The sequence below is a fragment of the Puma concolor genome, chromosome B4 (genome assembly GCF_028749965.1).
Source record: "Puma concolor isolate L17-30 chromosome B4, mPumCon1.1.hap2, whole genome shotgun sequence".
Classification (NCBI taxonomy): domain Eukaryota; kingdom Metazoa; phylum Chordata; class Mammalia; order Carnivora; family Felidae; genus Puma; species Puma concolor.
The window spans coordinates 113,267,387-113,290,177 of NC_141673.1; the positions used below are offsets into that span (position 1 = coordinate 113,267,387).

Consider the following 22,791-nt stretch of genomic DNA (forward strand, 5'->3'; position numbering starts at 1 on the left):
AAAAGTAAATGAAGACTCACCTAGCCGTTGTCCATTTGTTCCAGAAGCCACCACATACATTTATCATGGTATTTAAAACACAAGTCTTGTTGATCAACCAGGTTACTGTCAAAGATTTTCCTCAATTAAAGTTACTAGTAGGGCATTTTCATCAATACAAACTGCTTCATTTACCACACTCATCCCTACACAATTTTCCCTCCCTATCATTAATGTTAGAATTGGTTTTCACCTATAAACCTGGAACGTGATTTGCAATGTGTCCCTATGTATCCTCTTTGAATTTCTAAAACTATTTCTCATTCCTTATTGTCTGGACATTCTTATTTATTGGGCAACCACAGAATCTATCATCCATATCTTGGATGTACTTTTGGGAATTATGCATGGACAACAAACTGTGACTATCTTGGGCACACCAGGACACAAAGTCTCCCTGCTTATTTAAAAGTGATCGGGGGTTGGCGGGGGGGGGGGGGGGGGGGGGGGGGGGGGGGTGCCTGGGTGCCTCAGCTGGTTAAGCATCCAGCTCATTTCAGCTTAAGTCGTGATCTCACCATTCTGAGATCAATGGAGCCCCGTGTCCAGCCCTGTGCCTGCTTAAGATTCTCTCTTCCCCAGGGGCGCCTGGGTGGCGCAGTCGGTTAAGCGTCCGACTTCAGCCAGGTCACGATCTCGCGGTCCGTGAGTTCGAGCCCCGCGTCAGGCTCTGGGCTGATGGCTCGGAGCCTGGAGCCTGTTTCCGATTCTGTGTCTCCCTCTCTCTCTGCCCCTCCCCCGTTCATGCTCTGTCTCTCTCAGTCCCAAAAATAAAAATAAAACGTTGAAAAAAAAAATTAAAAAAAAAAAAGATTCTCTCTTCCTCTCCTTCTGCCCCTCCCTGGCTCTCCCACATGTGCTGCTCACTCTCTCTAAAAAATTTAAAAATAGAGGCAATCTGGTATATTGTGTGAGAGTGTGCCAGTCAGTAGCCAACACCAAGAAAAATTTGGTCTTAGATATACTTCTATTCCTACAATGCAGGTATTCATCCTTTGTTCTAATCCCGCAGGATGATTAGATGCACGTTGAAAATGATGATTATTGCATGTTGAAAATGATTTATCGATGAACATGTACTAAACTATTAGCCCACAAAAGTTTATACTATTTAGGGTTATTTCTACTCTCAAAGATTGAAAAGCTGTCAAGTTATCATGGGATGCCTACTAAACACATTCATATGTGAGAGGGTAAGTCCCAAGACTGCTCAAACTGCAAGGGAAAGACAGCTATCCACTCCTGAAGCCAACATCGGCTTACTCACTCCCAATCCTGTACTTTATAATCACGGGATTAAATACAACCTGCTAGTTCTAAAGGTCAGTAATCAAATTGTGATCCTGCTGCTTAAAAGAGATAATCAAGTTCCTAGAGAACCTTTAGTTTCTTTTGTGCCTCACTAAATATTAGTGGTTCCTTTCATTTATGTAAGCCTATCCTTTAATTATACATAGAAGTAGGATTAAATGCTGATTGAAAGGAACCTGAGTATCCAATAGTCTTTGCTGGTGAGCAACACTGAAACTTCACTTTGGAAAACAGGGTGAATAAAGATACATTTCAAAGAACATATAGTAGTGTGGTGGCAAAACTAAAGAAAAGGCCAACTTTTAATTATCTGACATAATGACTTATGAGATAGAAGACAATTCACAATAATTGGGAGACAGTATAGGCACAATATAATTTGAAACATAAGCTACCAATAGATGTTCTATCATGATTTGATCTGGCAATGTGACTTGCACTATTCCTACTTACTAGGATTTCCTGTTCAGGATGGTAAGACTTACCAACCCTTTCGTAGAGTAATCATAAATTTTATAGTTAGCTATCAATTGATTAATATTTTATGAAATCACAAGTAGAGCCATACTCTTGACCAATCACTGCTTTTCTCAATTACCATATTTCTTTAATTTCTCCTCTTCAGGGCTCATAACTTCTGTACATAAATTGCTACTCACACTTCAGTTTAGCCAAATGGTCTAACCTATTCCAAGGGAGAAAAAGGACCTTTTTATTTATTCATTTATCATACATTAGCTGAGCCACTATTATGTGTCCTGGAATAATGTTTGACCATGGGATTAGAGAGATGATTAAACTGCCCTTGAACTCATTTAGTTTAGGGTTGTACAAATCTAAACCTCATAATTTTCTTTTTTTTTTTTTTTTTTTAATTTTTATTTTAGAGAGACAGAGAGAGAGAGAGAGCATGAGTGAGGGAGAGGGGCAGAAGGATAGAGAATCTTAAGCAGGCTCCATTCTCAGCAGGGAGCTGTACGAGGGGGCTTGATCCCACAACCCTGGGATCATGATCTGAGCTGAAATCACAAGTCAGACACTCAACTGACTGAGCTATCCAGGCGCCCCTAAATCTCATAATATTCTTGTGGCAAAGAGTGCCTCCTCAAATCACATAAGAAAGAAAATTCTGGGAAATGTAGTGCAAAATCAGGCATTATCAATTATGCTTTATCTTTGAACTTCAGTCTCCCATGTTGAGACTAGGCCAATTCTTAGTAATTTTGAACACTGGTATAACCAAGAATCCAAGATTCTTTAAATCCAAGAATGTTGAGGTCTTGTAGCAGCTTTACTCTTGGGATAACAATAAACATCATTTAGCCTCATCCATTAAGTGGGAAAAATCAACCTCATCCCTTCGAGGTCTTCAGAGATTATCTAATCAACAGATTTGAATTTGCTGGTGAGCAATATGCAAACTTTCCATAAGTAGAATTATCTTATTTTATCTTATTTAAAATTGGCAGCCAAGGGGCACCTGGTGGCTGAGTCTGTTAAGCATCTGACCCTGGATTTCAGCTCAGGTCATGATCTTCTGGTTTGTGGTTCTAGACCCTTGACAGGCTCTGTGCTGGCAGCACAGACCCTGCTTGAGATTCCCTCTCTCTCTCTCTCTGCCCCTTCCCCATTCGCGCACACACACTCTCTCTCAAAATAAACCTTTTTTTTTTTTTAAGACTATAAAATTCACAGCCAAATGGGCATATCAGCTTCTAATTTCCCCCAAGTGAAACATTACTCAGTTTCATAAATCTCATTTGAACTCTATTCCCAACAGGGTGTTGCAGCTGGCCGGGCGGCATGGCTGTGACATTTTCTGTTAACAGGATGGCGGCCTGCCAGCAGCACACTCTGAATTACTAGGTTTCAATATGATGTTGGTTGGTACAAGTTCCAAGCCTCTTATCAAAATGTGTCCAGCCATTCTCACAATGAATGTTTCCCTTCCATTTTAAATGTTCCTCCTCCAGCCCTCCTCTCCACCTACTAAAAAAAAGTGAAGAGAAACAGACACTGTATTCTTATGGATGGAACTTTCCCTCCTTAGTCCTGTTCCCCATAAACGGACCTCCAGATTAATCTAACAAAAGCAGATCCCCAACTTACCAGTTTTTTTTTTCTAAAACCTTCCTAAAATCCATCTTTCTTGGCATTGAACTCCTTCCCGTCTTCACCTTCTCAAAGACCCAAGTCAAGCAAACTATCACTCCAGAAAACAGTATTGGTTTTAGTTAACTGCATTCCAAAAGTTAAACGTTTTTGGCCCCACGAAGCCTTGTAGGGTGGGTGACTATCTCGATTTGCCTGAGGCTGAAGGGGATGCCGGGACAATCCAGGGCAAAAGGGACCCTTGGGTGTGTCCTGGGGGAAGCAGAACCTAAGGCCGAAAAGGAGTCCAGCCGCAGGTTCCCTGCGGCCCATCCAGCCCTCCCTCTTGGTAAGGTATTACGGCTTGCCGGGGCCGCGCAGAGCTTTGGTGCAACACCAACGCCTCCGTCCCTAGGCATAAAAGGAAACTGAGGCACAGCAAAGGCCCGGCCGAGTCCTCCGCCCCGCCCCGCCCCCCGCGGCTCCCCCAGGCCCGCTCCCGCCCCGCTCTGCCAGCTCCTTTGTCCTGGGCCGCGGTCTTCCTGCCTCCTCCACCGCCTCCGCCGCCGCCTCCTCGCCTCGGGCGCGGCTGACGCGGCGGGGTAGGAATGCGTTTCCGGAGGGAGAGGACGGAGGCAGCGGCTTGGAGGAGCAGGATCAGCCGCGCAGAGAAGGAGGTGCCGCGGGGGTCGTTTCCTGCCAGGGGGCGGCTCTGGGCCGCCGAGTCTCCTCCTCCCGCCCCCAGGAGGAGGAGGAGCCGCAGCCGCCGCCGCCCGCCGCGCCCGAGACCCGGGAGGCCGCGCCAGCCCTCGGGAGAGACCCTGCGGGAGCCGCGGAGCAGCAGGCCCGAGCAGACCGCGCCGGGGCCTGGACGCCGCCCGGAGAAGGTAGGCGCCTTGGGGGGCGGGGCGGGCGGCGGCCTCCGGGCTCCCGAGCGCGGCCGGACCTCGGGCGGTCCGCCGCGCGCCGGGCCCTGCGTGTGGGACGTTGGGGCCGAGTGGGCCGCGGAGGCCGGGGCGGGGGTGCGAGCGGAATCCTGCCCGGGGCCGGAGAGGAAGTCTGGGCCGGCGGCCGCGCTCCCGGCTCCTCCCGGGGCCCTTCCTCCCTTCCCCCGGCCCGGGCGCCCCCAGGGCGCTGAGTCGACCCAGCGGCGCGGCGAGTGGGAGGGTCGTCGGCCTGGGCGCTGTCACGTCGGGGCTGGAGTCCGCGGAGGACCGGGGCCCGCGACCGGCCCCTCGGACACATGCCATTCGTAGCAACCCTTGTCTGATTCGTGGCCCGGACCCCGTTGAACGAACTGACCTCACGCGGTGCCCGGGTTTCTGTCCGCCGCCTTGGGCGCGTGCAGGTGAGAAGGCGAATGGGGGCAGGCCTCCCAGCGACTCGACGCTTTAGGACTTTGAACAGTCCTTGACGGTTCCCCTTTGTCTGGATTTCAGCGTTCGGTTTAGTAATTCGCTTCCAACTTCAGAAGTTGGGCCGTGGCCTTCAGGGCCTGTGGCCCGGGATGCATTGCCGGGTGGGCCCAAACAAAGTTGGCATCGTGGAGCCGCTAGGAGAAGAAGGCGCAGTGTTGGCATATATTCTTTTCCACTTCGTGTTTATGAAGGCCGCACTTGAGTGTCGGCTCCCTCTGCAGTGAGAGTCCTGGGCCCGGGCTCCCTGCCGCTCCGCAAGTTTGAGTGCCCGACCTGCCCCTGGTGCCTGTCTTACTACGTGTCAGTTCCTTTGCTTCCTAACGAGTTGTAGTTTTAAGAATATCAATATTTTATGCCCAAGTAGTTTTTATTTCACCAAATTTGTGCTTTTGAGTCAAAACCTAGCACCAGTAAATTACCCTCTTTAAGCTTTTCCCATCTGTAAATGGGATACAAGAATACCTACACTATAATAAAAGTAACTATTATTATAATAACGACAGTGTCAGCCATGCTTACCTGTAAGCACTTTAAGTCTATTTTCTCATTTTATCCTGGAACCGATGCAGTGAGGTAGGTGCCATTTTCACCCCCATTTTACAAATGAAGAAACCGAGGCACAGGGAGCATAAGTAATTTGCCTGTGATCATCCAGCTAGCAAGTAGAGAACCCAAGGGGGTCTAGCTCCAGAGCCCATGTTTGAGCCACAGGTAACTTTCCATAACTACAATATAGTTGTGAAAATCAAATGTAGTATGGAAAACAATTTAGAGTAGATAATAAATACAACTCCTTTTCATCTCTTCTTGGTGTATTAAAAATATATATATTTTTTTAAATCTGGGGATGTAATTAATAACATAATTAGCAAGGTTTCTTTGGGTCACATTCCACATAGATACTCATGTGGGTAGAATTACTGGGTTGTTATTTTTTGTTGTTTTGATGGTACAAAAATAACAATGCAGAATGAATTTTGATTAGGTGTTTTTCTTAAACTACACACAGCCTTTAGGTTATATTAATAGACTGCTTTTAGAAATGATTAGGAAATTTTAGTTGCAGTTTACCTCTTCTGCATTTGTGGAGAGCTAGGCTCAGAGGGGGTAGGACCAACTTAAGCGTTCCACTGCAGTGTTCATATTTTTAAATACTTTGAGTTCATTGATCAGTATTAAATGAGTGACGTAAGATAATGAAGTGGTACATAGAAAACAGAGGAAACAAGTCAGTATTTTGGGGACAGGTCTTTGAGGAAAAAGCCATTTACTTATCCTCTAGAATTTGGTGTAAAATGGAAGATGTTATTAGAATGCTGGTTAAGAAGACAGGGGATGTGGTTAATACTTCTGCAAATGGAAAGCAAATCAACTCCAAATTAAGGCATCTGTGTTGACTTCACAGATCTAAAATTTTAAGTTTTTGTAATGTTGACTCTTTTTAAAAAGAATGCTAAATTCTATATTATTATCATTTTGTAAGACTCTCAACATTCTGTACATGAACAAGTAGAGAATCAACAATACTGAAAAGTGCTAGATATAGTAATTTTAACAATCAGGTGCCTTTTTTCTTAATTTTCTGGTCAGTATAATTAAAATCTGGCTCAAATTTCCATCACTAAATGGATATATAGTTCTCTATATTGTTACCCATAAATTCCTAATACCAGGAGCTTCTCTGGGGACATCTTGTCACTTTGTAATAGAATTAATCAGTTTAATGTGATAATTTTAATGGGATGCTTGCCACATAATAGCTTTATTGTTTGACTTCTTGCCAGATAAATTGTGGCTTACAACATTAGTGGGGGGGGGGGGGTAGGGTAGTGTAATTTTCTACCTCCAGAAAATATTTTCTCATTAATATTCTGTTAATGCACTGGTTTGCTCTTAACTATACTGCTAGAATGATAAGATGAAACATCTTCTACTTGGTGAAAGTTGCAGAACTTTTGAATTCGAGATTTTCAGTTTCTGAATGTGTAACAAGTTGAATTTATCTGAGGATTTATACAGGCCCTTGTTAAATTTTAGGTTTCCCCACTCTGTGTGGAAAGTTAGGATGTGTCAGGTTGTGGGTAGAATCCTACAAGATTCTATTGTGCAAATATGTAAATATCTCTTGTTGTATTAGCAGGTCTGTTCTAACTTTGGTTATATATTGTGGGATTTTGTCCTTTTTTGTTGTAGTGGGGTGGATGGATTGACAGGGATAGGAGTAAGGGAGAGTGCATTATTCTTCAGGATCGTGAATGGTAGCAGTATCTAGAGATGTAGAAAGCTGAAAAAATATTTCAGTATGTACTTGGGTTAAGGGAGGTACAGTGCATAAAGCCCGGAACATGAGCAGCCTTAGCGTATTTCAGTGGGTAGGTGAAAAAAATGTGGTATCTCTCCTCCAGGAGCCATGTGCAAAAGGAGCCAAATTATACTTTGTCAATTTCTTGTCTTTTTAAAGATGGATATTATAAGACTTACAGAATTGTTTTATTTATGAAATAATATTGAGTGGGTGTTTAGAAGTCAGCTACCTTTAAACTTTTTGGTTTGTGGCCTTTAGTAAGGTTAACCATATTTAGCAGTATGCTAAAGCATTTGTATATCATCTTGAAATATGTATGTGTGAGTAAAAAGAAAGGGCTTCAAATGCCTACTGCATACCTATATAAACACATACACACATGGATATATATATATATATATCTTACTTATTGGACCAGTCTCATGTAGTCTCCAAAGTGCAGTTTCCTAGACTCCGGGGATGTGTAAAATAACTTACTGGAGCGTGGGAAGAACATATTAGATTTAATATTTATATATATATATATATATATATATATATATATATATATATATATTTTATTTAAAGTTTAAAATTTTTATCATGACTTACAATCTTAACTGCACTGCTGTAGAAGTACATGAATTTTAATATATAAATAAATATGTACATATTTTAGGCATATGTTTGTTCAAAAATCTTTTCAGTAATAAAAGTGAGTGATGGAAAAGCTTTGGAGATCATTGGCATAGGGAATGATTTGGATGGGGTACAAGCGCTACTGTATTCAGGAGGGGGAATTGAGATTTGGTTTTCAAGGTAAGAGAGGTGAAAGAAACCCAAAGTGACACGGGTTTTTGGGTAGGTGGTGTCATTTGCCAAGATAGGCAGTATGATCACAAGGGGGTGGTACAGGTTGACTGGAGGGAGAGGAAATGATGAATTATAATGCCGAGTGTTTTTATAAGTGACTATGGGACGTTGGTAGAGATGTCTAAGAGTGTAGTTGAACACACAGATTGGGAGCTCAAAATAAGAAGTCTGGCTGGGGGCTTCAGATTCTGGAATTCTTAGTCTACAAGGGCTAGTTGAAGCGATGGCCTGCAGATGAGACTACCAAAGGAGAGTGTGTAGAGTGAAAAGGGGCTGGACAGAAAGCCTGGGAACACTTACAAACTGTCCAGGGCTGGGTGGAGGAAAAGGAATCCAGGAAAGCATTTCCTGTCCTGTTTCTTCTCTTAATTCCTAATTCTTTTTGTGTGACAGTTTAGTGAGTGACTTGAGAATTCACAAGTTTTTCCTGTGGTTGACATTTTTGAGGTAAAGACAAAATGACTTAGTAGTCATTTTAGACTCATATTGGAAGAGCAGTTTGATGTAATAAAGGCTTTGTAATTGAGAGGTGGGAAACTTGGGTTTCGGTACAAGCTCTGCCACTGAATCCCTCTGTGACCTTTGTTGGAATACTTCACCTTCACCTTCCAGGGCTTTGGTTTCTACAGCTGCACCATACAGAAGTGGTCAGTATGTTTCCATCATTCTGTCATTCTGTGAGTCACCCAAGCAGTGTGGAGGGCAGCTCTCCTCCCGTGAGCAGCCATTTTCTTGTATCATAACCAGAGAGGACAGGTACTGTGCCAAATTATTGCTTTAAGAAAACCTGCCAGTGTTGACCAGCCAAATCTATGACTGTTAGTTCTTTGTGGGATGTAACTCTGTAGTATGTTACATTTTGATCTATCTGTGTATGGAGAGCCAGTTACCTGGAAAATGCTGTGCTGAGTGGAGGTGGAACAAGCAGTTGACGTGGACTTTGCTGTTGAGTGTATTGTCTAGTTAGGACAAGTTGTGTTTATTCTAGGGAAACATAACAAATACCAAAGAATACTTTACTCATTGTACTGTACCAGATAATTTTCTGTAATAGATTTTGGGGAAAGATCAGCATTGGCTTAAGTGGTTTTGGAAGGCTTTATAAAGGAGCTTGGAATGGTATGAGCACAGAAATGGGTGACAGATGGGTGACATATTCCAAGGACACTGCAGGTATAAGGCAGAATTCAGTTTAATTTAGCAAAGTGTGTGTGTGTGTGTGTGTGTGTGTGTGTGTATCTGTATCTGTTGAAGGCCTGGATTTTGTCCTCCAACTTTTGTCTGGTGTGGTTCACAGACGTGAGTATAGTTATAATAGACGTTTGAATTAAAACAACATGATATTGAGCATCACTGAAGGTTTGTTATTTGCTGTGCTAGAAACTTAAATAAAGAATCAGAAAAGGAGTAGTTCTGCTTATTGTGGTGTGAAGAGATGAAGAGCCAGTGAAGGCCAAAAAAAAAAAAATTAGCATTTTATTTTGTTGTAGGGAATATAGTTTCAGTGGATGAGGAAAGTATTCACATGAAAAACTTACTGGGAATGTACCATTTGAAGTAGAGAAGTCACATTTGAGTGTATAAATGTTTATTGAATGTGAGTAACTTAAGCTTTTGTACTCTTTGTGAAATTCAGAATAATAATTAGCTCTCCAATATCTTACAGTTAATGTACGATTTTTCTTTTTTTTAGAGAGAGAAAGAGAGTGAGCATAAGCGGGAGAGGGGCAGAGAGAGAGAGAGAGAGAGAGGGAGGGAGGGAGGGAGGGAATCTTGCAGGCTCCATGCCCAGCGTGGAGCCCAGCGCATGGCTTGATCTCATGACCATGAGATTGTGACCTGAGTTGAAATCTGGAGTCGGTCAGGTAACCGGCTGAGCCACCCAGGCACCACTGTATGACTTATTTCATATTATGATTTCAGTGCTTCCTAAAAGGGGTCATGGTAGGTCATATTTGATTGTTGGAGAAGGAGGTTGTAGTTTGAAAAAGTGCATTCAGCATTATATTAGGAAAAACAACAACAAAAAACACAATAGGAATGGATTTGTACTTGCTAAAGAAGCATGGATTTAAAAAGATTGAAAACTGTTTATTAAGTAGTCACTCGGGTTCTTATGTTTAGATGCCTATGACTAGTGAATGTGTTGGAGAGCAAGAAGAAAATTCAGAAATTAAGTAAAATGTAATCTACAGATAATCATAATGATGTGTGTTGCTAAGAGCTTTTACATTGATCATTGTATTTAGATATTATTCCCACCTAGTGCTGAGTACAATGGGAAATTGATTTCTCCCTTTGTATAGTTTGTTTTAAAACATGTGTTATATGTTTAAAATACATGTAGTGCTGTTCTTGTTCCACTCCACTACAGGGCAGAGATGAGCTGTGGCAAAAGATATGGTCAAAATTTATTAGAGTTTTGATCAAGAAAGAATGTTAGAGTGATCTACCTAAAAGTAGGTAAAATTACACAATTTGGGAACATAATTTACAATTCCCCTTAATGAAAATAATGTGGAACAACTGTTACTTTCAGTGTTTATTGATGCTATTATAACAGGATGGTTAACATTTCACTTTCCGCTAGCTGCGTTCACAATTATCTTTCTAAACTTGCCCCATAGTTAAATTCTCAAACAAAACTCTTACTAACTTACTCCTTTCTCCTCCCAGGGAAGGGCCAAATCTATAGCCACAGGGAGTGTAGAGAAGGAACAGCTTATTAGGCTGGTTTGAAAAATATCTTTTTTTTTTTTTTTTAACATTTTATTTATTTTTGAGACAGGGAGAGACAGAGCATGAACAGGGGAGGGTCAGAGAGAGGGAGACACAGAATCCGAAACAGGCTGCAGGCTCTGAGCTGTCAGCACAGAGCCTGACGCGGGGCTTGAACTCACGGACCGTGAGATCATGACCTGAGCCGAAGTCGGCTGCTTAACCGACTGAGCCACCCAGGCGCCCCAGGTTTGAAAAATATCAATTGCTAGGTAATGTTTTCTCTTTTGAGTGCAAGGAGGATCTTGGAACAATTCATTTCAGGCAACTTTCCATGCTCATTTTGTTTTGTTGTTTTTTTTTTTTTTTTCCAACGTTTATTTATTTTTGCGACAGAGAGAGACAGCATGAACGGGAGAGGGGCAGAGAGAGAGGGAGACACAGAATCGGAAACAGGCTCCAGGCTCTGAGCCATCAGCCCAGAGCCCGACGCGGGGCTCGAACTCACGGACCGCGAGATCGTGACCTGGCTGAAGTCGGCCGCTTAACCGACTGCGCCACCCAGGCGCCCCATTTCCATGCTCATTTTGGATCAGCCTTTAATAATACGGCTTAACAGTTTTGTTAAAGTCTTTAGTTTCCTGCTTGTGTTTAAGTTTGTCCTTCTTCAGTCTTCGAGTTTATTACATGCCCCCTCAGCAGTTTTTTTTAGTTTAATGCTTGATTGTTTTTTGTTTGCTTGTTTTGTCCTTACCAGGTTAACAGTTTATTATAAAAGGATATAACTCATAAACAGCCTGGTGGAAGAGATGCATAGGGCAGGGAAAAGGGAAGGGGCAGGGAGCTTCTTCCATGCCCTCTCCCTAAATCTCCACAGTTTACCAACCCGAAAGCTCTGAATTCTTTTTTTTTTTTTTTCTTCATTCTCACATAGGCTCTCCTTTTGGGAGGGTGGTGGTAGTCTACCAGTTACCTGTTTCCTAGATCACTATTGGCTCTATCGTAATGTGTCTGATTGGCTTGAATTATTTTGAATTCGGTGTGGTTTTTCTCGTCCATGCTTTGCCTGCCATGTTGATTCTGTTGCTCATATTTAAGAGTTCTATAGGGATTTCAACTTAAATTTCCTCCCTGAGTTCTCTATGCTTTTCCTCTAGTTTTGTTCTTAACTGTTTTTGACTGATTGTTAGAAGACCTATTTGAGATCTTCTAAGTCTCTTCAAGAACATAATGAATTCATCTAGATTTTCTCCTGGAAGATTCTTCACTTCCTTTAACTTTTCTTCTGTAGAAGTTTTTCCTGAATAAGTTCCATGCCCTTACCTGCCCACCCTCCCTCCCCCCCCCCCCCCCCCCGCCAGCTGATTTATCTTTGAGGCTCTTTATGTGCCAACATGCAGTATATCCATTCTTTATCTTTCCTGTGCACTTGTGGACTGGGTGGTAGGTGATGGTGATCCATCTTCCATAATATTCATGTTGCCTTGGAGAAGGTGGGTAGAGTACTTACTAGTGATGAATTTTGCTTCAGTCTATTCAGTTATTGTCATTTTCTTAAAGCATCTAGTCCCGTCATGAGCCGTTCTCAGGTTTCAAATCATTTTGTGAGCCTGTAGCTTTGGAGCAGACTAACCTTTGTTGTTGGAGCTCATTATCTTCAGGTTGATGCCACCTTTGGGTAAGAAGGGGTCAGTGCTCATAAAAAGCACTCTTTTATTCTGGGCGGGAGTAGTGAATTATAGAAAGGTTTCTAGTTGAGACTACTGTTCTATTTCTCTGCATTAGGCAGAAAAAGACTTCTAGTGAGGTATTAGTTGCATCTTCACATTGGAGTTTTTAGCCTTTTCTCTTTCCTATTTTCTCTCTCTTTCTTTTTTTCTTTTTTATCCTTTCTGCTAAGTTTTTGTTGATCATTAATTTTGGCTTATTGTTTGGGTCATAAACACTTTCATAGTCACCAGCACATACATCTTCCTGCCAGACAAAGGGAAGTAAAATGTTGACTTTCAATGTTCTTCTTGTAGGGGAAAGATGCTCTTGCCTCGGAGGAATGCATCCTCCCTCTCACCCTGAAATTTGATGGAATAGAGATCAGTAGCATTTCTGAGCACCTTCCATGTGGACTTCCCCATCTGTCTGCTCTCTGTGGGGAGATGTGGGAAGAGCTGTATGTGAGTTCTCTGAGGCTTGCAGTTTGGCTCTGTGTTGTTTTTATGGTCTACATTGATATTTAATACTATTCTTTTAGAATATTTTAGATTTTAGAAAAATCTAGATTTAGATTTTAGAAAAATATTTATTTTTTCCCTTTTAAAAAGCAGATACAGAAAATAATGATGGTGGGAGAGACTTGATGAATACAACTTTCTTATGTTTTTAGGAGAGATTCATGATATACTGTAATGTAGGTATCCTCATCTTTTCTACCATTAAGGGGAAAAGATTTTAAAATGTTATGGCATAGGGGCGCCTAGGTGACTTAGTTGGTTGAGCATCCTACTCTTGATTTTGGCTCAGGTCATAATCTCACCAATCTCATGGATTGTGGGACCGATCCCTGTGTCGAGGCCCATGTTGGGTTCTGTGCTGACAGCAGAGCCTGCTTGGGACTCACCCTCTGCCTCTCCCTGGCTCACATGTGTGTTTTCTCTCTTTCAATACATAAACAAAAAGTTAGGACATAAAAAAGGAAGTAAATTCTATTGTCTGAAAGAGCATTTGAAAAGTGAAAACCCTTAACTTTTTAAGTTTTATTTATTTATTTTGAGAGAGTGCATATGTAGGGGAGGGGCAGAGAGAGAGAGAGAGAGAGAGGGAGAGAATCCCAGCAGACTGTGCATTCAGTGTGGAGCTTGAAGTGAGGCTCGAACTCCCCAACCCTGAGATTAACCAACTGAGCCACCCAAGCACCCCACTCTTAACTTTTCTTATTAGAAACCTACTTATATTGAAAGCTTGAGCTTTTGAATCAGACCTAGGTTCATATTCCAGCTGTGTCTAGCTTTATCTGGTATAGTAGATATGTAATAAATGACTTGAATTTAATTGGTTGTATTGAATAAAAATGTACCCTTTGCAAATATTTTATAGGAAGAAATCTTTTGTGGATGACTTCTTTTTGTACTATTTGGCTTTGGGCACCTTATTTTAAAACTTGAAATAACTGTAACTCACCGTATTTTTAAAAGTAATTTTTCTGTAAAATGTAATTGTTTAATTTCTATAAATTTAGTACATAAAAAGTTACTGAAGATGTTATATGTAAATATAAATGCCAAATGAGTTATTTGTGACAATGTTAAAAACATTAAGTATATATTTAGAAGTTTGAATAGAACATAAAATCACACTTAATTTGGTGGATAAAGGTGAGTTTAGAGTGGAGATTAAAATAATTATGTGCAGTTTTTGACAATGTATGCAGTTCAGGCTATTAACCACGAAAATGTTATTGTTTGGGGGAGATGTTTAAGATGATTTATTGTTTAAGGAATGAATTATGACCCCTTAGATAAACTTGAATATGGTAAAAAAAAAAATAATACTAGGGTAAAATGTCTCCACAGAAATAAGATGCAAAACCTGTGGGTACACTCATGAAATTTGACAATTAAAATAACTTGTTAGCCTCCATTCAGTTTGAAGCACTGAGAAATAAACTCACAGAACATTATAAATCCTTTCCATTTCTATGCTTTGAGTCAGTTCTCACACTGGACAGATATTCTTTTTTTTTTTTTTTTTTTTCAATAATGACTTGAGTAGACCTTCAAAAACTTAGTTTCATGAAGCACAAATCCAATCTCACAGCTTGTGATTCAGACAGTCTGATCTCCATTATACCTGTGTGACTCTGGAGAAGTTATTTAACCTCTCTGTGGTTTGGTTTCCTCATCTGTAAAGCAAAGGTAATATCATTGCCAACCACAGAGTCACTTGGGACAGATAGCTGTTATTATTTTTTATCATTATTATTATTATAATCATTTGAAGGTGAATTAAAAGTGAGATAACTTTGCTACAAATTACCCTAAATCATCAAAACTCAGTGTATTGTGTTATTCTTGTCTGTGCCTGCTGTATACCTACTCTGACCCTGTAAATGAACAAATAGATCTTCCTTTTGTGGAACTACAAACAGGACTACAAACAGTCCATGAATGAAATCCCACTGGTGTAGAGCATTCAGATTCGTGTTTCTACTGGTAAGATGTCTTTTCAGGGAAGTTTCCTTCTTTTAGCCTCTCCTAGGTTTGCTTCTCCTTGACAGAAGCCTCAAGTCTTCTATTTGTATTAGGTATGTTCTCTCCTACCCTGATCTTGTGTAAGGTAATCTGTGATACTGATGTTCATAAATAACCTGTATTTTGCCTAATGTAATATAAAAATTGAGATTTTGCTGCTTTTATTATTTTACATATAAATTGTTAGGAATCCAAGTGTTAGAACGTGTATTTAGTAGAATAATCCTTAGATGTGGAACCTAAAATAAGTCATCTAGTTATATTTAATTAATATGATAATTAGTATCTAATATTAAAGCTTCTGATTAAACCTTATTGTTAAACAGCATAGAAAGGTTTTGATAAGTCTCTGGATATAATAATGAACATTTATCTGTTCTTGGCAGTCGTGTTATTTCTAACTCTTATCCTTTCTTCCAAATCTTGTTTCCCCCCTAATGTGGATCAGTCAAAATTTTTCTGGTTATAATTATGAATGAAAAAAAGCAAAATCTTCAAACATAGTTCAGAAATTTGGAGCTAGGCATTCTGTCCATTCTCTTAACTCTGTGCTAGCCTGTTAGTGAAGTGCTGGGCATAACACACTCCTTGCCCTCCTTAAGCTTAACTGGTTTGGGTTTTGTTTTTGGTTTTTGGGTACCTCAATATTTTCAGTTACCTTTACCTTTAGTTTCTTTACTAAATATGAAGATACTGCACTTCATACAAAGAACGCCAAGCACTGACTTCCAGGAGATGGGTATTTATAAGACAGGTTAGCTTCACACAGCTAGTAGATGGATAAGAGCTACATGTATCTTAAATACTAAATTACAGTGTTTTTTTTTTATTTATTTATTTATTTATTTTGAGAGAGAGTGCACGTGTGTGCCATTTGGGGAGGGAGGGAGAGGGGGAGAAAGGGAATTCCAAGCAGGCTGTGTGCTGTCAGTGCAAAGCCCTATTCGGGGCTCGATTGCACAAACCTCAAGATCATGACCTGAGCCAAGCTCAAGACTCTGATGCTTAACTCACTGAGCCACGTAGGCACCCCTTCAATACTAAAATTTTAAAACAGATTGTTTATATTTGATTTAGTACATGCATGTGTGTCTGACTTAAAAACCCTCCACAGTTCTTGCCATCATCAGGGTCTTCAAGAGTTCATGCAGATAAAACTCACACTCTTTTCTAGCTGTTCTCTTGAGTCTTTCGACTCCAGTGGCCTTTGAGCACTGAATTAGAGACCCCTTCTGTCCTCACCTCCTCGTGGCCTCTTCTCTGATTGCAGCCAGTGCTGCTGGGAACAGTTCGTTTTATGACTCACTTTTGGTTGACTGCAGCATGCCTCAGGTTCCTCATGGGACCTCCCTTGTCTGTCTGTGGGGTGAGAAGCTGGTGTAGCCTTCTGGGCAGATGCACTGTAGTTCTTGGAAGTGTGGGGGAATTAATACTCCTTGGGGCAAACTTTTACCTGTGGGGACTAGAATTAATTAATGTACTTCTCCACATTGACCCTCTTCTGGACACAGTTTCTGTATGCTTCTCAAAACTTCTCAGCCAGATCAAGCCCCCAGGCACCCCCATGGTAAATAAGTCTCCTGAATTGGCTGTCTCCATTCACTCTTTTTAGTATCTGTGTCTTTCCCTGGGGTCACCTCGGTGATAATAATCGCCTGCACTCCTGTTTTTGTCTCGACCTCTACTTTCAGAAGGAACTCTGGCCAAAACAATTGCCCAAAGCTGTAGCATCACTTAGACCTTTTTACCTAAGACTGCCTGTCTCTGAAATGATAAACCTGTCCTTATTTTCCAGCTCTCTTCCCTCCCCTGTTTACATGAGCCCCTTTTCTCTCACCTACCTGTTGTGCTCTTTGTTAACTCTTTGTCAGCAACTCCAAGGCCTCCTCAGTGCCTGCACTTGTTCTGTAAACCAATGGATTAATGCAGTGATTTCGAAGTGAAGTCTGAGAACCCAAGGGAAGTAGTCTCAGTGATTTGAGCTGTAAGAATTTGTAAAACAATGTTGTGCTTTTGTGCTAATAATTGTAACAGTATGCAACCAACATCTGGATTATCTGGTTGACTACCTTGTAACAGAGTAATTATTATTTTAGTGCCTAGTTTGTATTTGCATATGTAAATTTTGGTTCATAATGTGTGAGAGCCAGGACTACAAAGCATTTTATGTCTAGCTTTAAGTTGGCTGTATATACTTAAATGAATTGAAAATTGGTATCACTAGGGTGTCTACAGTAACTATTTTCTACTTAGAGAGGATCTGCACATTAATTCTGAGAACTCTTCTGGGCTTCTGAGTAATGTCAGAGAAAAATGTCATACAATTTAATATATAGTTCTGCAAAACTTTCTGAGCATTGACTTTGTGCCAGGTGCTTCTAGGTACTAAAGCTGAATAAGACACACCAAGCCTCTGTCTTCTTGGAGCCCGGAGCCCATCAGGAAAGATGGGTGTGAGCAGGTAGTTTCGAGTGTTGCAGATGGGCCTTTGTAAGCCCTCAGCTCTGTGATGCTGCTATACGCATTCCTAGTGTCCTCCAGCCTTCAGCCCCACCTACTCCTGCCCTGCCCCTCCTGCAGAAGGGACCTAGGCTGCCCTGCTCTGCCCTGACTGAAAGAAGCCCCTCTCCTTGGGCTCCTACACCCACCCACACTCTGGATGCTCGCCCTCTCCACACCATCAGTTACCCTCTCCTGTGTCTTCACCTCTCCAGCTCGCCTCTTTTCTGGAGTGTTCTTTCCTTCACAGTCTCCTCTGTTTCCTAGTTTCGGTTGTGCCTCTATGCCATCCACTGTTGGGTAATCATCTCTGACCCTGACCTACCTCCTGAGATGAGGATCTGTGTCTTAACTTCCCCGTAGGTGTCGTCCTCCCTTGCTTCCCCTCAGGCTTCTCACCTTTCGCAGATCTGTAGCTAAGACATTTTTGCTCCTCTAACTTCATTCTCCTTCTGCCTTCTTTTTCAAAAATGGTGATTCTTTTCTTTCTCACACTTCCTTTTCTAAGCATCTGTCAGGCCCCACTGGGCTACGTCCTAATCGCACGTTTGTCTTCTTGTTCATCACTACCGTGTGAGTTCATTTAGGCCCAACCTCAGCAGTGAGAGCGGTGCCCGTTTGTAGCTCTTGTCTTGACCCTCCTCCCCTCCCTTGCTGATTTTCTGCCATGAGTGTGGTTTTTGTGTGTGTGTATGTGTGTGTGTGTGTGTGTGTGTATGTGTGTGTATGTGTGTGGCATGTGCTGCTCCATCCTGTGGTGTCTCCCTGCTGTGTATCGGGTAGTATCTCAACTGGGCATGGCTGGCTGGCTGCAACCTAACTCCTCCTGCCTTGCTGTCCTCGGTTTCTCTTTTTCCCATCTCATAACTTAAGTTTCAGAAATGCATAAGTATGTTAAGATTCTTTTTGGCCTTTATGATTTTTTAAGATTTTAACATAATTTGTACTTTAGAAAATTACAGGGATAAAAATATTCCTTCCCACAGACTAGATTTAGCTTACAAATAACATATAGATACATGTTTTCTAGTCTTTCTTCTGTAAAGCTAGAGCGAGACAATCCCAGTTGGGTGGTGAGGGTTGGGGAGTCACCCAAACATGTATGTTTAGAAATAAGATTGGAAAGAAGTTATCTAATTCTTCTCGGGACTCCATGACTTTGCACGTACTAACCTCTTGCCTCGAACACTTCTCTCCATTTGCCTGCCTGGTTCCCATATGTCTGCATTTCTAGTGTTGCCAAACTCATGAAGCCACTGAACGTGGCTAGGCAGATTTTGGTGTCCTCAGTGCACTTTGTCCTTATTTTCATTACAGAAACCATTATATCATATTGTAATCATTTGTATTTTTGTCTTGGAATGGAAAATTCCTGAGACAGCAAATTTTGTATCTCCATATATGGCACAAAACCGGACATAGTTGGCAGAGGAGGAACTTCCAGAGCAGTGGGGGAGAAACCAGGAGAGCCCGAGGACTAGAGTGCATTAAGAAAGAATGGCGATGTGTATTAAGTGCTTTGTGTGAATTCTGTGGGTGGCAAACTGATGTATCTTGCAGAATACGTATTATAGGCAGTCAAGACATTTTTGAGTGAATGAATGAATGAATAAATGAATGCAGACAGTAAGATAAGTCCTGGAGGGTTCTCTTTTGCAAGAGCAGTTTCACATGCACGGTAGGAAATGGACACCAGTTACAGCTGGTTGAGGAGGGAGTAGGGGATTACAGAATGGAGAACAGTGTAGATAACTCTTTCTAGGCCTTTGATTTCAAACAGGAGACAAAAGATAGGATCAGGATAATGCCTGGAGGCATCTCTCCCTGTTGGCCCCTCATACTGAACTGTTCTGCATGGAATGCCTTTGGTAGGAAACTCCTTTGCTTGGGAATCAGTGGAGCACAAGCCTCACCTACCGAGCTTGTGGTTTTAGGCCCTGGTGGGCATCCAGGTAAATCTAAAGTGGATACTTACAAGGCCACACTTGGAGAAGTGCTTCCTGAGGAGGTTCTGAAATGCTGCAGGAAGCTCTTGGAGTGTCCTTCTTCTCCCCACCCATGCAGGAGTATCTAGTACCTTCAAGAGCTGGATTGACGGGGAGGCTGCTGAATCTTCTGTGCCATTTCCTCCGCATGTCCTGCTCTCTATGGCGTACTTTCTTCCTGGCCACTTCTAACCCGGTCTCTTCTCAGCCTTGTTCTCACTGCTCTTTACTCTTCATTGCTGCCTTCTTCTGTCTCCAGTGGCTTCTCTGTTTCCTTGAGGGAAAGACTGGCCTTTTACAGGCGTAACCAGCCAATGACAGTGCCTCTCTGTGTCTTGTGAGTGTGCTGACCAGTCACAGGAGAGTTGACAAGTGTCCTTGAAACTGTTCTCAGCTCCTGTCCTGTTCTCTCAGCTGCTCTTCAACACTAAAGCCTTGTTCTGCCTTCTGGGTCTGGAGCTCTTCCAGAAGGCTGATCTCTGGCTTGTCAAGGTTTGCAGAAGGAAAAGGACAGGGTGGTTAAAGTAATATTTTAAAGGTACATAGCATAAGGTTGCGAGGCTGACTAATAATAGAATGTTTCTGTGACCTAGTAACTTTAGCTTAGTGGTAACCCTCTGAATTGTGTAATATTTTAAAAGGTTTTTCAAAGCAGTCTAGTGGTCATGAAGTAGCCTGAGGAATATCCTGAGGAAACACATATCAGCCCATATATGGAACAAATATTTGTTCTGTTCACTTTGTGTAGAAACTGCCCAGATGGTCCATTCATCACAGTCTTAATGTTCCAGGCCCTTTTTGTCATAACTTTGGAATTGATAACATTATGCAAATTGCTTAGAATTTTAGTCTATGTGGATTTATGGCACATAAACCTGTTGGATAGGCCATAGAAGGCAAACTGCAGGCATGGCCTGTTTCCATGACACTCTGCCTCTGTCGGTCTTTCGGATGCAGTTACAAGTGATATGTAAGCAAAACTATAAGCTCGTGGCACAGCAGAACTTTCTGGTCTGAGCACAGTGTAGAGTATGTAGCTACGCAAGTTATTCTTACTGCTCTTCTCTGGGAAGCCAACAGAGAAAGCTTAAACAGCATTTAACAGCAGAAGAGGCACAGGAATCCTGGGGTGCTCTGAGCACAATTTTGAAGCACTCTCCCAGAGCAGTGGGAATAGCATCCTAGAATAGAAGCTTTTGAAGCTAGAGGTTTGTTTGTTTGTTTTTTAAGAAATGTTTTTCCTACTAAAGGAAATTTACCAAGACAGAAGAAAATCCAACACAGTTACGCAGCCATAATTGTTTTTATGAAGAAAGTGAAAAGAAGAAAACACTATGACAGTTTCAAGACAAAGAAACCTATTATTTTTATATTATGTGTATGTACTTTATGTTTGTACACTGTAATTTTTACATACATGTCATCTGAATATGTACTTTACATTCAAAATCATTTTAAAAGCATTTTTGGTCTATACTGTATTTGGTTTTTGTATTCTTGTGGGAGAGGCAGATATTCATGCATAATTGGCTCCTGGTCCAAGAACAGTAAACAGTTAAAGGATAGGGTTAGTGACCTGTGGCGAGACCCATCTTTGACCAGCTCTGCTAAAGTGTAGATTAATATTATGAAAATGGAAAATAGTCCTATACCTAATGGGTGCAGGTTGGGATAATTCTGAATAATATACAGGATAATACTTAATTTATCTTTGGAGATTCTGGGAGACATTTAAGCCTCTGTCAGGTCTTCTTAAGCTACCCTCCCAAACTTTTTCTTTTTAGGTCTCATTTGTAGATCTAGAAATTACAGGGAATTGAATGGAATATTTCACTAATCCCATGCATAGAAGTTGATTTTATTTAAAAAGATAACTAATTCTAGGAGATCAGACTCAAAAATTAAGTCAGGCCTTCCTTGTATAGGATGTTGGTTTTAGCCTGAGGAGAAATGGAAATTATTGAAAAGTTGTAATCAAGGGGGTGAACCGTGAGGATTTCGACCGGTTCACTCAAAATTCAGTATTGAGGTAACGGAGGCATCTGGATGTGGCTGGCTGTGTGGCCCCCATAGGAGCCACAGAAGGTAATAGGCATAGAGAGAGATTCCGTGGAACAAAGACTGTTAATAGCTTTTATGGTGTTAGCGAATACTTGGCACTTTTTTGAGCACTGTTAATTAGATGTTAAAATATATTTGATAGGGAGAAAGGCAAGAATGGATTCAGGGATCTGGCACGGAAACTATTGTAGAGTAAGTGAAAGATGAGGTAACGGGGAAGGGGAGGTGGTGGGAAAAAGGATATAAAGAAGGATGGCAGAAGAAATGGTCTGAGAGGTATTATGTTTATGAAATCACCAGAAGATAAGGTGACTGGGAATGTTTTGTGTTTAACGTGTTATCTTTTTTGTTATTTTCTTAATATTTAGCCATGTACATTTTGTATTTCAGATGAATTTACAACTGATTTTCTGGATTGGACTGATCAGTTCAATTTGCTGTGTGTTTGGCCAAGCAGGTAAAAAAAAAAAAAAAAAAGTTTTCTGGTTATCTTTTCGTTTCAGTGTCTTGTATTACTTCTTGATCAGTTAGATTCCATCATGCTGCTCCTTCTGAAAGCCCTGCAGCGCCCCATCTCACTCAGGGTGACAGGCAGTGTTCTCACAGGGGCCTGCAAGGCCCTTCGGCATCCGGCTCCTCTCGCTGCTACCACCCAGAATAGAGATAAGGCCAGTTGGCTAAGGAAATGCCGAAGCGACAGGAATACAGTACGCTGCAGAAAGGTCTTTTAAGATTGTAACAGAGGTTTAAGTGAGCAGAGAGAAAGCAAAGGTGTGTAATGTATTAGAAAATAAAGTAAATGTGTAGGATGATGGATTATGAACAAGCCATTACTATCACAACTCATGTTCTAGAAGATGTTCTCCCTCTTTGATCATAAAATCTTGGCAAAATGTTGGCATTATCTAGAAGATGAATAAAAAGTAAAGCTGAAAATGTATTTAATCCTCTTACAAACCATGGTGCACCCACCTCTGGAATAATGGATGTGTAGTTCCCTCCTCCAAATCTCAAAACATACATTACATGTGACATTTATTTGATCTCAGGACAGGAAGGAGTTACTACATGGAAAAATGAAGGAAGAAACTTTAAAGGAAATTAATCATAATGTTGATTTACTTAAAACCAACAACAACATAAAATCTCAAAGTGTGTAGATGTCAGAACACCATCATCTTCTCAACAAGATGAGAAACTCAATAAAGGTTTAATTTCATTAGCATGTATAGAGACCTAATAAAAACAGATGAATGCCATAGAGGAAT

General features: G+C 41.4%; 1 protein-coding gene and 1 long non-coding RNA gene across 4 annotated transcripts in view; one reads left to right on the plus strand and one right to left on the minus strand.

The window, feature by feature from the left end:
- Positions 1-4,047: 4,047 nt before the first annotated feature.
- ITGB1 (integrin subunit beta 1) overlaps positions 4,048-22,791 on the plus strand; it is a 47,472-nt gene continuing 28,728 nt past the window's right edge. Inside the window, exons 1-2 of one of the 3 annotated variants that reach the window (XM_086714612.1) lie at positions 4,048-4,328; positions 21,914-21,980. In XM_086714612.1, coding sequence (XP_086570738.1) covers positions 4,050-4,328; positions 21,914-21,980 — 346 coding nt within the window. In that variant the 5' untranslated portion in view covers positions 4,048-4,049. Of the gene's footprint in view, positions 4,329-4,724; positions 4,790-21,913; positions 21,981-22,791 lie in introns of those variants that run through there. The other 2 variants (XM_025930291.2, XM_086714613.1) reach the window with 2 other exon arrangements.
- LOC112867304 (uncharacterized) lies at positions 12,078-19,941 on the minus strand. The gene is made up of 3 exons (XR_015253927.1): positions 19,453-19,941; positions 16,820-16,960; positions 12,078-12,803 (listed from the first exon to the last, which is right to left on the minus strand). It is a non-coding gene; the product is annotated as an uncharacterized LOC112867304 (long non-coding RNA).